This window comes from Enhydra lutris, unplaced genomic scaffold (assembly GCF_002288905.1).
Source record: "Enhydra lutris kenyoni isolate GAN:26980312 unplaced genomic scaffold, ASM228890v2 scaffoldscaffold6, whole genome shotgun sequence".
Classification (NCBI taxonomy): domain Eukaryota; kingdom Metazoa; phylum Chordata; class Mammalia; order Carnivora; family Mustelidae; genus Enhydra; species Enhydra lutris.
The window spans coordinates 14,041,936-14,055,810 of NW_019154090.1; the positions used below are offsets into that span (position 1 = coordinate 14,041,936).

The 13,875-nt window shown below is 52.2% G+C and overlaps 1 protein-coding gene across 3 annotated transcripts in view; it reads left to right on the forward strand.

The window, feature by feature from the left end:
• LOC111141444 (engulfment and cell motility 2) overlaps positions 1-13,875 on the forward strand; it is a 38,320-nt gene that overhangs the window by 20,641 nt on the left and 3,804 nt on the right. The window contains exons 9-20 of one of the 3 annotated variants that reach the window (XM_022494006.1): positions 821-899; positions 2,028-2,063; positions 3,978-4,028; positions 8,167-8,289; positions 8,687-8,821; positions 9,396-9,500; positions 9,583-9,691; positions 10,089-10,225; positions 11,353-11,516; positions 11,603-11,715; positions 11,889-11,996; positions 12,731-12,813. In XM_022494006.1, the coding sequence (XP_022349714.1) occupies positions 821-899; positions 2,028-2,063; positions 3,978-4,028; positions 8,167-8,289; positions 8,687-8,821; positions 9,396-9,500; positions 9,583-9,691; positions 10,089-10,225; positions 11,353-11,516; positions 11,603-11,715; positions 11,889-11,996; positions 12,731-12,813 (1,243 nt within the window). The remainder of the gene's footprint in view (positions 1-820; positions 900-2,027; positions 2,064-3,977; positions 4,029-8,166; positions 8,290-8,686; positions 8,822-9,395; positions 9,501-9,582; positions 9,692-10,088; positions 10,226-11,352; positions 11,517-11,602; positions 11,716-11,888; positions 11,997-12,730; positions 12,814-13,875) is intronic. The other 2 variants (XM_022494005.1, XM_022494007.1) reach the window with 2 other exon arrangements.

Below are 13,875 nucleotides of genomic sequence, written 5' to 3' on the forward strand. Positions count from 1 at the left end.
AGGATTATAAGATTCCAGAGAACAGTTCTAGCAAATCTGTTCATAAAATGAAGTAAGTTTGTAGTTGAAGACTCTGAAAATACAGAAAAGCACAAAGAGTAAATCCTTCGCCCACTTTCCCACCTCCAGACAGAACCACTGTTCACATTAAACTGACTCGCCCTGCTAGCCGTTTTCTCCTTGTATATTTTTAACAGAACCAAGATCTTACTCTGTATACTCTGTGTACCTTGACTTTTTTACAGAGTAATAGCCCTTGAACATTTCCCCATGTTAAAGATTCTTCTAAAAGGGTAGTTCTACATCTTTTTTGCATCCCATATGCCTTTGAAAATCCAGTAACAGTTATAGACTCTCACTTTCTTGGAGAAAATAACACAGTCAACCAACTGCGTGGAATGATTTCTGCACCATTTCTTGGGTTTACAGACACTCCAAACCCATCCTGAACCCTGGGTGGAGAACCTTTACTCTACAACGTGATTTTCAGTGACAACTTAGTCCTGTAATGTGATAAAGAGAGTTGCGATTGTGGGCATTTAAATTATTTACTGTTCTTTCTTTTCTTTCTTTTTTTTGACAGTACTCGAATGAAATGCTTTGCCAGTACATCTTGCGCAGCTCTCTGATTACCGTCTTTGAATAAATTGCTATTAGTAGAGTTGCCGGGTTGCAGAGTATGCCCATTTTTAAGGCTTTTGAGATATCACCCTGGATGATTATTTGATTACCGTCTGAGCGACCGTTGCAAATGCACCCGCGTGTCCTCTCGCTGGTCAGTCTTCTAATCTCCCTCTGCCTTCTTTCTCCACTGGCACAGCTCCAACCAGGAGATTCAGACCTACGCCATTGCACTGATTAACGCGCTTTTCCTGAAGGCTCCTGAGGACAAGCGACAGGTCTGTGGCTGCCTTTTCAAGCTTTTCATCTGGGCTCTTCCAGGAGAAGAATTGGCTCCCATCTGCCCTTCGTTGTGCAGACAGCAGACATGCAGCCATTTCCCCAAGAGTCCTTCCTCCCCTCCCTCTGTGGCAGGGGCCCTCCAAGCAGCCTTGCTAAGCGAGGCCCAGGTCTCAGGTCAGAGCAGGGCCTGCAGACTTTTTCCTCCGAAGGGCCTGAGAGTAAATATTTTTTGCTCTGTGAGCTTATGGCCTGTGTGGCAGCCGACTTTGTCATTATAGCCCAAAGAGCCTCCGTAAACAAGCCAGGGTGGCTGTCTTCCAAGAAGACCTCATATACAACAAGCCCAGGCTGGTCTTCATTGCAGACCCAGGCTAGAGGATCGAGAAGGGAGAGGAGGCCCTCTAGGCATCACCATCCAGTCCAAGGAAACAGGGACAAATGAGATCTTGGCATGAAGTTTCATGTGTAAAGACCCTCAGGCCCAGATTCGAAGCTGCTTTCTCCCCCGGCCCGTTAGCCGTGCAACGTGATGCACCGAGCTCTGCTGCTCAGAGGCCCAGGGTCCTCCCCTGTGATAGGGGAGCAGCAGACTGTGTCCTGTGTACTTCCCAGGGGCGTCATGAGGAAAAACAAGCTCCCTGTTTTATGAGTGAGGAAACCAAGGATTGGCTGGGCCGGGGAGCAAGCACTGACCTAAGCCCGGGGTCCAGAGGCTGAGTGCATTTCTGGCCTGGGCAGGTGTTTTAACCTCTCAGGTCTCTATTTCTCTTTCTATAAATGAAAAGGCCAGATTAAATGATCTCTAAGTGCTCTTCCAACTCTGACACTCCAGATATCTCTGGCTAAAAAAAAAAAAAAAGCCCAAGTGGCATACAGAAGAAAGACTATTAAATTCTCTGGCCATAGCCTGGTCTCTGGAAGTTGAAATTTGGGTGGGATCATGAACCAAGCTTTTGGTGGCTTCCCATGGGAGGACCAGGAGCATCTATGGTTCTGTGTGTCCTTGTCTTTTCTTGGATGGCTTTGTTCTGTTAATCTCTCCCTTCATAGTCCTGTTTTGAATGTAAGCTGAAAGCTCATTCTTCCATCTGCTTCTCTCTGTGCTTTTTGCTTTCTGCCGGCAGGACAAGCACCTTAACCCTCTAGACCTGCCTATCACTGTAAGTAGCGCTGCCGTGTGGAAAGGGCCCAGCTCTCTTCCAGGTGGGGAGGTCAGAGCTGGGCGAGACCCTCTTGTTCTGATCAAGGGGTTCACGGAACTCCAAGACCCAGGGAAAGGTTGTGTGCTGTAAAAGTCATTGGTCAGAACACTCAGGGAATGTGCTGGAGACTAGCGTTACATGCAGGATTAAGGGGGTGCCTCCCCCAGGTGATCCTCTCAGTCTTTCCTTTGTAACCTGCCTTTACATAAGCTCATGGTTCAGCCAGGGGAGGTCAGATTCTGAAACAGCCTGAGACTTTCACCCAGCTGATACCACGGATGCATCAGCTTCCAGCTTGGTATGGTGGAGAGTAAAGATAAATCCGTGTTGCTTTGAGTGCATATTGGGCCGTCGGAATGTGAAGAAGTTTAGACAGTTGTCAGGAGGGAATTTGCATGCTTGTTCCTTAGAGGGAGCTTTAGAGGTCGGCTTTACGAGGCTAGGAAGGAAGATGAGCGCTTCTCCCAGCACCCCAGAGAAGCTTCTAGTCTAAGGCCGTCACATTCTAGCAGTAGGCCAATGTCAATTACCCACTTTGTGAGTTGTCCACAGCAAGGTTTAATCTCAAGCTGACCTCCTGTGGCTACCAAAGAAGTTTCTAGGCCACCTTCCTCCTCTGCCAGCCAGCGTGTGTGCTCAGGGGATGCAAAGTAAAACTTAATGTTCCTGGCGGTGTCAGCCATTTGGGATATAAGTAGAGACGTAGAAGGGAGAGGGAAAGGCCTTTTAGCTCTGAGAAAGATGAGTGTGCTCACAGATACTGCTCCGTGGGAGAGGTGTGACAGCTCCCTCAGGCCCATTGATTTAGAATTACCCATAAAATTAAATTAAGGCAGCCGTTTAGAAAGTGAAGTCTTACTAATTAACGTGGTAAGGAGCAATGGCCGCGATTGGAAGGAGGAGACAGAAGAATTATGAAAAGCTGTCACAAAGATTAAAAGCACAGGAACCTTTGGGACCATTTTGTTGAGGGAAAATAGCCACACGTTTTGGAGCTCCTCGGGCCGTCCACATGTCTGAGGCCCCGCTCTTCTGGTGAAGCCGAGCCCTCGGCCGTGCTGAGGTTGTAATCCTTGTCGTCCCTTCAAAAATCACAGAGTGTCTGTATCATCCATTTTTACAGAATTTGTGTAAGAACAGCCAAAACAAGGTCCTAAAAGGACCCTGGAAGCTTGGCTCCCTGGAAGGCTGCTTTATGCGGGATCCTTTATTTCCCGTGTGTGCCAAATAAATAAAGCATTACTGTCAGAATCTGAAAGAAATACAGTAAAAACGATGCCCCTTATTATGAGAAATTACCCCAAAGCACTAATGTGCTGTTCTCCAAACCGGTCAGAAGTGAATCACGGCTACTTACTGTGGCAGGAGCCCCTGTGCCCCAGCCCTGCCAGTCCGAGTGGCGCTGGGGGGCCCAGAGGGGGCGCTGGGGCCCTAGCCCTGTCCGCCCTTCCAGCCTTGGGGGTGGGTGTCTGTCTGGAACGGTGCATGGGACCCATCTCGCTGCTCTGTGCTCCGTATGCATTGTCCATTGCCTGTTGCCCGGTGTCCTTGTGACTCAAGTGTCTCGTCTTGAAGCCGTCTCTGTTCCCCGTGGAAGATGGTGTGGTTGACTGTGCCACGGGGGAGGGAATGTCCTATTTGAGTCAGTTTGCCCTCCCAGAAAAAAAGCGTGCGGGAGGTTTTCAGAGTATAGAATATGTTTGATGGTCCATGGGGTTTTTTTTTTTTTTTCCATTCGCCCACTTTTTATTTGAAAGGAGAAAAAATTTTAGAGAAAAAGCCCTGGAGAGCCACGATTCCACTTTTCACTTGACAGTTGTCACAGCAGGGGGCCTGCCACCTTGCCTTACATTGGCTTGTTTTTCTCAACAGGATATGGCCAATGCCTTTGCACAGAAGCACCTTCGGTCCATAATCCTGAACGTAAGTTCCCAGAGCAAGCTGTGTTTTGTTATTTGTTACTGGTGATAGCAACTGTTACTGTTACTGTGGTTGTATTGTTATTACTGAGATTACTGTTGAGTGGATAGATAGGTGCTAATAAACCCTTGTTAAGCAGGAAGCTTTTTCCTGTAATCCTCTGTAAATGGAGCTGTCTCTAGGAGGCCGTCTGGCCAGGAATCGCTGGGCCTCTGAGGAGGTACAGAGGCCAGCCAGTTGTCTATTTGTGGCCCTGCAGCTCCAGCAGTTTTTATCCGGAAGGAACATGTTAAAATTGGCCCCAAAGAGAAAAGTAATCCGTTCCGCTAACAGTGATCAGAACTGAGTTGCGTGGGGGCATGAGCAGACGGTGTGTTTGCTCTCAAAGATCTTCCAGTCCCATGGGATGGCGCCAGAGCACCGTGGGGTCTGTGGTTCCATCGAGCTTCAGGGTTGGGGGAGGATTTCAGGAGGAGGGGCTGCTGTCAGGAAACCTCTAGAGGAAGGATGGCTGGTGAGGCGGAGGCTCCCACAGCAGACCTAGAAGGAGTGTGTGACCACACAGAGGGTGGCTCAAGGAGCAGGTGTGCGCAGGGGCTGGAGGCTGGAGAGCAGCGAAGACCAGGTCAGGTAGGGCCTTAGTCTCTCTCCCAGGCGCAGTGGCGGGGATGCCATCAGGCTGGTGACATGACCAGGCTGGCATTTAGAAACCTCCCACTAGCAGGTGTGTGTGTTTCCTGGGGGTGTATGAGGGAGGAAAGTAGAGGGAGAGGTGGCGAGGAGGGAGGCATCTGGGAAGGGGGCTGACTCCCTGTCCCCACACGGGGCTGTGGGTGGGAGAGAGCTGGCTGGGGTGGGAGGGAGGGGAAGGGTGAGAGCTGGGGAAGAGAGCTGGGGATCTGGGTGAAAGGGGGGCTGTTTTATCAGTTGTCAAAACCAAGGGAAAACCAGGAGGCCCCAGTGAAAGGAATCAAATGAGAAATGAGAAGTCAGGTGTGAAAGGCTTGAGAATTCTGAGCACAAACTTCAGAGTACCCAGCCTCCACTCTGCCATTAACCAATCTTTGATCTTGAGCAATTCACTTAACTTCGATTTGCTTTGATTTGCTCATCTGGATGGGAGGCCTGACCAACCTCTTATGTATACAGAGCTTAGTGGGGTGCCTGGCCCTTGGTAAGCACCCCACTCACATCAGCAGGCCTCTTACTGTGAACAGGAGACAGAGGTGGTAGCATTCAAGAAGTGAGCTCTGGGCACTTGCAAAGCCAAGCAACAGGCTGCCTTGAACACAAACAGCCCACCTCTTCACCTTGCGGAACCAGCTCCTGCCCGCTGGCCATTTCCCTGGTCAGAGCCCCACCACCAGCCAGGCAGGAGGGCCGTGGCCGGAGGGCCATCTCCCGTGAGGGATGGGGAGTGCAGAGGTCCCGCAGGTGCCTGTCCAGATTCCTGAGCAGCCCTCTTAGGCTCCATGCTCCGCATGCATGGGAGGGAGGGTACCCTTCTGAGGGAAATGTAATGAACTTCGAGGCTTAATATGTACCTCAGTGGGATTAGTTCAGCTCATTTCTGGACAGAACTGGGAACAAGCCAAGATTCTACCATAGAAGACAATTCAGGGTCAGGACTCATGACTTAAATAGTCTGCTACAAAATGGTTAATGTTTGCTCACTGAAGCCCTAGGAGTTCACATCAGGCCAAGGAGTGTAGGCCTTGAATTACTCAAGAGTCAAATAAGACTTGAGGTGAAAGCTCTGGAACGATGACTTCTCTCGGACGGGCTGTGCTCCTAGAAGCCGTTGTTGGCAGAGTGATTACCTCCTGGCTGTGACATCTCTTAAGTTTGAGAAAGCGGGATTCAGGTGAACGAAAACCGTATCACATTAACTTTAACCTCTTCTCAAAGTGGTTCAATGAATTATGGAGAAGAGGGGAGGAAGGCTCAGAGGGAGGGAAAAGGAGGTGTGGGGGGATGCTGAGGAGACCCCGGAGTGAGAGGCTGGGTGTGGGGTAACTTGCTAAGGTAGGGGGAGGAGGAGCAGAGCAGTCAGCCTGGGCTAGAGACCAGCACCTGCACGGAGCAGAGAGCCGCAGATAGCTGCCACGAGGAGGAGGAGGAGGAGGAGGGCCTAAGCTCACACTGGTGAGCAGTTAGGAGCAGCACTGTCCTTGGAACCTTCTGCAGTATGGAGGTGTTGTCCAGCATGGTGCCCGCTGGCCACGCAGGGCTGCCGAGCACCTGACGTGTGTAGTGTGACGGGGGAGCTACGTTTGTAATTTTTTAATATTTCAGTTAAAATACCCACATGTGGCTTGTGGCTGCCATTAAGCTGTTCAGATCTACAGAAATGAAGAATGCTCTCCAGTCAGATGTCGGGGCGAGGAGGGCTAGAACAGCACTGGCAAGTGGAAATACAGCGTGAGCCACGTTCTTCATTTTAAATGTTAGAGTAGCAACAGTAAAAAAGGAATACGGGAAACCAGTTTCAATGATACATTTACTTTAACTCACTCTATCCCATATACTGTAATTTCAGTGCGTAATCAATAGGGGAAAATGGGTCATGACATATTTTACATTTTCTTTGTTTCGCGCTAAGGCTCCGAGATCTGGCGCACATTTGACATTTGCAGCACATCTCGGTTTGGACCAGCCACGTTTCATGTGTTCGACAACCACCTGTGGCTGGTGGCTGCCAAATTGGGCTGCGCAGGTCTAAAGACACTGATCTCGAGCCAGAGCAAACTCTAGCATTACGGAGCTGTAGAGTGGGGCTGTCTGGTAGAACTTTCTGTGACAGTGGAAATGTTTTATATCTACTCTATCATTGGGTGGGAGCCACTGGCCACATATACCTGTTGAGCTTAAAATGTAGCTAGTGTGACCAAAGACCTCAATTTTTAACTTCAGTGAATTCTAACATATGCTGAATGGCCACCATATCAGATAGCACAGCTCCGGAGGCATAGAGTTGACTGAGTGAGAGAACATGAAGGACACGGAGGGAGTGTGTGTGGAAAAGTGGGCAAGAGTCTCATTTGGGTGAGAAGAGACCAAGAATGATTCAAGATGGAGGGTAAGACAGAGAAAAAGCAAGAAGTACAAGGGAGGGGCGCCTGGGTGGCTCAGTGGGTTAAAGCCTCTGCCTTCTGCTCAGGTCATGATCCCAGGGTCCTGGGATCGAAACCCACATCAGGCTCTCTGCTCAGCAGGGAGCCTGCTTCCTCCTCTCTCTGCCTGCTTCTCTGCCTACCTGTGATCTCTGTCAAATAAATAAATAAATAATCGTTAAAAAAAAAGAAAAATACAAGGGAACAAGCCAGGAAGTGCAGCCATTGTGGGAGTGAGAGGAGGACAGTAGGAGGCAAGAACATCCCCAGACGCTGATCAACCCAAGAGACACGGAGAGGTAGTGTGTGGGAAAAAGACAGAGGTGAGGCATGAGGGAAGGAGGGAGCCTGAAGTGGAGTGGGCATCAGAGGGATGGAGATGAGAACTGAGAGGGTGTGGTGGGGGGCATGCAAGAGGGGGGTGGGATAGAGTGTAGGGGATGCAGGGAGGGGAGCACATGCAGAGTGATAAGGATAGACCGTGGCGGGGGTGGGGAGCACTGGGGGCTGGACAGGGAGCATTAAGTACCCTCCATTGTGTAAGTGTCTCTACACCATTTCAAGAAAATGGCCTTTCCTAAAGCCTCTACTTGGTGAGGCCATCCACGACATTGTATTTTTCTAAGGGAGGACAGAGCGGAGTCCTCCTCACACACTGTCTGATGTCTTGGATTGAGTGCCCACCTGGAGGAAGGTCCAGCACTGAGCCCGGGATCCTAATCATAGCGGGTAGCCTTCCTCATCTTTGGCGTGACCGGACCTAGCCCCTCCCTTGGTTCCACTTCCCCTGCCCAAGGGGAGTGTGGAGAAAGGGACTGTGCCCTTGGGGCCTGCAGTGAATCATCTCAGCCTGAATTGAGCCCTTTCATGCTCTATCCCTTCTAGAACATGAAGCCTCCCAAGTTCCGTGTGTGGGAGGGAAGCCCTGTTCCCTGCCCAGCATAATTTCTTTTTTACCAGCATGGATGTAAGTCTTCAGCAGAAGAAAACCCGCTCAGCCCTCTGCCCCCTGCCTTTGCTTTTTCCAGCATGTGATTCGAGGGAACCGCCCAATCAAAACTGAGATGGCCCATCAGCTGTACGTCCTGCAAGTCCTGACCTTTAACCTTCTGGAAGAAAGGATGATGACCAAGATGGACCCCAATGACCAGGTAGGTGCTCAGTGGGACAGACGGCTCCTGGCTTAAGTCCTATGCCGTTTGATGTGGTGCATTCCACCATTAGGCTGCACACAGGGCACCCGCTGTGCGCCAGAGAGCATGCCTGATTGTGTCTGCAGAAAGGGTCTGTGTTGCCCTGGGAAACCTAGCTCTGCCTGTCTGCCATCTCTTCCTGCTGCATGACTCTGTGGGCCAAGCCCACCTCTGTCCTAGGAAGGCAGAGGTGATGCTTCTTGGAGACTGATCGGGCCCAGTGTCCCGCCCAGGAAAGCCCGACCTGCTCACTCTTTTCCTTGCCTCCCTGGGCTAGCTGATTTGCCCCCTGGCTTAGCTGATTTGCCCCCTGCCTTAGCTGATTTGCCCCCTGGCTGGCTGTTTCACTTCTCAGGCTCAAAGGGACATTATATTTGAACTGAGAAGAATTGCATTCGATGCCGAGTCTGACGCTACCAGTGTCCCCGGGAGTGGGACTGAGAAGCGCAAAGCCATGTATACCAAGGACTACAAAATGCTGGGATTTACTGTAAGTTCCCCAAAGTACGGATCTTGGAAGCCTGATACCCTGACAGGAGGTCAGAGGTCACACTCACACAGAGCCCCGAGAACCCCCCGCCCTGCATCGTGGTGGTCCTGGAATAGAGGACACTAAGAAGCTGGAGGGGCCCTACCACCTGGTTGGCCTTGGTGCTGGGAGGTCACACATTTCCCTGTAGCCTTTGGCCCTGTGGAACAAATCCATATGTTGGAGGGCCCAGGAGGTCAGTCACGTGGGTAAAGAGAGGATCTCTCCCGAAAGGGCGAGGTGATTTGAAAAGCAGAAGTGGGCATCTTGTGAGAGGACACACTGGAGGATGGTGTTAATTCAGTTGAACACTGAATGTGCACCTACCCACTCAGCGTACAGTATGCGGGGCACTGGGGTGACAGAGTGAGTCAGCACCATCCAGAGTCAGGAGCTCCCAGTCTCTCAGACATGGCAGGCAGGGAGGAGGTAACACGAGAGCCAGTGGCACAGAGAGGGCAGTAGGCCATCCCCTCAGGTGGCACTGCACACAGGTGGCTACCGAGTCTCAAATCCGGTTCCTATATTTCCCCAGAACCATATCAACCCAGCGATGGACTTTACCCAGACTCCTCCTGGAATGCTGGCCTTGGACAACATGCTGTACTTGGCAAAAGTCCATCAGGACACCTACATCCGGGTAATGGCTCAGGGACAGTGGGCTCCGCCCTGCTGCCACATCTCTTGCCTCCCTAACCCCCTGCCGCCACCCACCCCCACAGATCGTCCTGGAGAACAGCAGCCGGGAGGACAAACACGAGTGCCCCTTCGGCCGCAGCGCCATCGAGCTCACCAAAATGCTCTGTGAAATCCTGCAGGTTGGGGAACTGCGTAAGTCCCCGCCACCCGCCTCTTCCTTCAGCCGCTCCGTAATCCGGAGCCTGGGGGACTGGAGGTTACAAAGCTGGGGGTCAGTGGGACTGGGCGACTGCTGTGCTTGGTGAGCCGTCTCATCCTTGTGTATGGGACTCCTGGCTGCTGCTTGGTTCGAGCGGGTCATTTGGTGTGTTCAGGAGCCGCGCCTCCGCCGGTTCACCCCCATGAGTCAGGAGAGACGAGCCAGAGAGAGGGCAGGGGCAGAGCCAGGCCGGCAGAAGAAAGCTGAGGAAGTAGAGGCGGGCCCACCCCACGCTTTTCACGCACTCTGGCTTTGCTCTGCTTCTTTTCCTCGGGACGTGGGTGCCCGTGAGCGCCCCGCCTCACGCGCCCCGCTTCTCCTGCTCCGCAGCCAATGAGGGCCGCAACGACTACCACCCGATGTTCTTCACCCACGACCGCGCCTTCGAGGAGCTCTTCGGGATCTGCATCCAGCTGCTGAACAAGACCTGGAAGGAGATGAGGGCGACAGCCGAGGACTTCAACAAGGTGCGTGTCTGCAAGCTCTGACGCCTATGGGCAGAGGCTGTCATGTGACAGTGTGGGGCCACTGGCTCGAGCCTGGGGAGCCTCTGAGCTGGGAAACCAGTGTGGTCGGCCGCGCTGGGTCACGAGGTGCAGCCCTGGAGAACCTGGGGCCCCTCTGCCTGTGCTTCCCCCGTAGCCTGGAGCCGGGGTCTGCCCCTCGGTGCCCTGGGCCTGTCGCGGACCCAGCAGAGCCAGTACCTGCCATGGCCGCCTGTCTCCCATAGAGGGCAGGAGGCTGAGCCTGACCATAAGGGCGCTGGCTGACCGAGCGCTTTACTGTGTCAGGCCCCGGTGTGGTCCCGGGACTGGGCAACACGAGGGAGAGGAGGGGGCTGGCAGGATAGGCACATCCTGGCTATCCGCTCGGTAGTCATTCCCAGCACACCCACGTCCCCACGCTTTGCAGGGTACTGCAGGGCCCTCAGAAGCTGACAGTCTAAAAGCCACGCATCTCATTGTAAACAATTTGCCAAGTATAAAGAGGAGAAAGTTCTCTGTAGTTCCACCACCCAGTGATGATCTCACGTCTCCCTCTAGTCTTTTCTCCTGTAGACTTTGCCTTGCGTGGGCGCAGAGCTGCCGGACAGGCCGTGGGATGGCCCGTTTTCTCTTTCACTGTTGTTTGAGAGGAAGTAGCACGTCTCTTGAACCCACTCCCGCGCGTCAGGCACTGTGCACCCACATAGCACCTCCCCGTCCCGCAGGCAGCGTGTATCCAAAAACGAGTCTTCCTGTCTCTTGCTCCAGAGACAAGCCGAGGAAGGTCTGCACATGGCGAGTGGCTTGCTCAAGGCACAGATTAAGAGATGGGGTCAGGATCTGAGCTCCTTTCTCTCCGACTCCCGAACCCGTGCTCATTCCACCACACTGCCGACTAGTTGAAATTCGTGGGAAAGAAAGCACTTGTTCCTATCAGGCATTTGTCCTTGAGAACCACCTAAGAGGTGTGCCTTTGAGAGTGCATACTCTCGCTTACCCAGCAGGTGTCTGGGGTCCCTTCAAGGCCAGGGCAGGGCCGGGCTGCCTGGAACTGGCCTGGCTCGTCCGCAGAGGCACTGAGGCAGCCGGCTTCCTTCCCTCCCGCTCAGGTCATGCAGGTGGTCCGAGAGCAGATCACTCGAGCTTTGCCCTCCAAACCCAGCTCTTTGGATCAGTTCAAGAGCAAACTGCGTAGCTTGAGCTACTCTGAGATCCTGCGGTTGCGCCAGTCCGAGCGGATGAGTCAGGATGACTTCCAGTCCCCGCCAATTGTGTAAGTGCCGCGTGTGGGCAGGGGGACAGCACCGCCAGCCCTGCCGTGTCCTCACCTCCCCTTTGCTCCCGTACGCGTCCACCCAGGGAGCTGAGGGAGAAGATCCAGCCTGAGATCCTGGAGCTGATCAAGCAGCAGCGGCTGAACCGGCTCTGTGAGGGCAGCAGCTTCCGGAAGATCGGGAACCGCAGGAGGCAAGGTGAGGGCGCCTGGGCCACTAGGCTGGTCCGAGTCACCCCACTGGGGAGGGACCCTGCCGGACAGAGCCGTGCGGGGAGCAGCCTGGGAACATGTCATCCTTTTGCCCTTCGTGTGCCCAGGCCTTTCCCAGAACTGTCCCTGGTCACCTGCTTGTCTGGCCTTGTGTTCCAGAACGTTTCTGGTACTGCCGCTTGGCCCTGAACCACAAGGTCCTGCACTATGGTGACTTGGATGACAACCCGCAAGGGGAGGTGACGTTTGAATCCCTGCAGGAGAAAAGTAGGTTCATTCTCCATTGCTGTATCATAGTAGCTGGACTCGATGTCAGGAGGCCTGAGTTTCCGTCCTGGTGCTCTCAAGCCGATTATCTGGTCTCGGACCGCTTGTCTCCCTGGACCTGTCTGCTCAGTGCATCCGAGGTCATCTCTACCTGGCCTACCCCACGGGGCTGCTCGGGAAAGTCAGTGGGATCCCCGACGGATATGGGGGTGTAGATTGTCAGGGGGGCTGCAACGCTGTCTTGAAGGGCAGTGGTACAAGCGGGGGCTCTGGAGCCGGACTGCCTGGATGCGAACCCTCGCTCTGCTATTCTAATTAATGCAAGTTAATTCTTACCTCTGCCTTGGTTTCTCGTGAAAGATGGGAGTAGTAGGCACATCTCCTTCGTCAGAATTGAATGAGTCATGTATGTAAAGCCCTTAGGATGGGGGCTGGCTGTTTGCGCTCATGGCATCGTCACCTTCATCACGGTGCCGTGGAAGTGATGTGAGCATCTGAGGCCCTAGTCCTCGGGGAGATGATCCCAAATCCCTGAACTGACCCCCAGTGAGACTGGACACAGCCCAGCAGGCCAGGCCCCCAGGAAGGGACTATGGAGGAGAAACTAGCACAAGGCCACTCTCTGTGAGCTGACACAGCCCTTTGGTCTGGGGGTTGGAGCTCCCCTCCCAGCACTGATGCAAAGACCCTCTCACAGCATGAATCTTACAGAGACTAATTCCCTTCTTTCCCAGTTCCTGTTGCAGACATTAAGGCCATTGTCACTGGGAAGGATTGCCCCCACATGAAAGAGAAGAGTGCTCTGAAACAGAACAAGGTGAGTGGAGCGGCAGGTCTGCCACAGTCAGGGTCACTATCATGGTCATGGTGATGCCCAGAGGGTTCAGTCGGTGGTGGCTGCTGTTTAAGTGTGTGCTCTCCCGCCCCCACTCTCTCTCTCTCTCTCTAAACTATTCCTGTGGGTCTTACTAAGAACAGTTTTGAACATACACAGAAACAGAAGCCCCACATACACATCACCCAGCCTCAACAACCATGGCACATCCTACCCATCCACTTATTATTACTCCGAAGAAAATCTCAAGTATGATATCATTTCCTCTTAAATATTTAGAATGTATCTGTAAATGATAAGGACTCTTAACATAATCCCAATACCATACCACACCTAAAAAGAAATTTAAAAAGTTGTTATTTAATATCAAATATCCCATAGATGTTTGCATTCTTATAAATAACTTAACTTCTCTGTATAAAAATATATAAATGTTGGGGTGCCTGGGTGGCTCAGTAGGTTAAGCCTCTGCCTTCAGCTCTGGTCATGATTGCAGGGTCCTGGGATCGAGCCCCGCATCGGGCTCTCTGCTCAGAGGGAGGCCTGCTTCTTCCTCTCTCTCTGCCTACTTGTGATCTCTGTCAAATAAATAAATAACATCTTTTAAATAAATAAATAAATATAAATAAAAATATATAAATGTTTATGTGTATACACACACGTAAACATATGCACACATACACACACTCATACCCGTTTTGTTCACTGAATCAGAATCCAAACAGGATATGCACATTGTGATTAGTTTTTAGTTCCCCTCTCTCTTTTCCGTCTTTGTTTTCCTCTTTGCAGTTTATTAGTTGGCGAAACCAGGTTGCTTGTTTGGTGGTTTCTCAGAGTCTGAAATGTGCTGATTGTCTCCCCTGGTACAGTTTAACTTGTTCCTCTGTCCCAGATCTGTACGTTGGTGGAGAGATTTAAGGGGAGGCTGGATCCCAGCTCAGGGTTGACCCCCTTTTTGGGGGTGGGCAGGACAACTTCCTAGGTGGCATTATGTTCTATCAAGAGACACATGATGTGATCGTCTCTGTTTTTGCGAGGTTA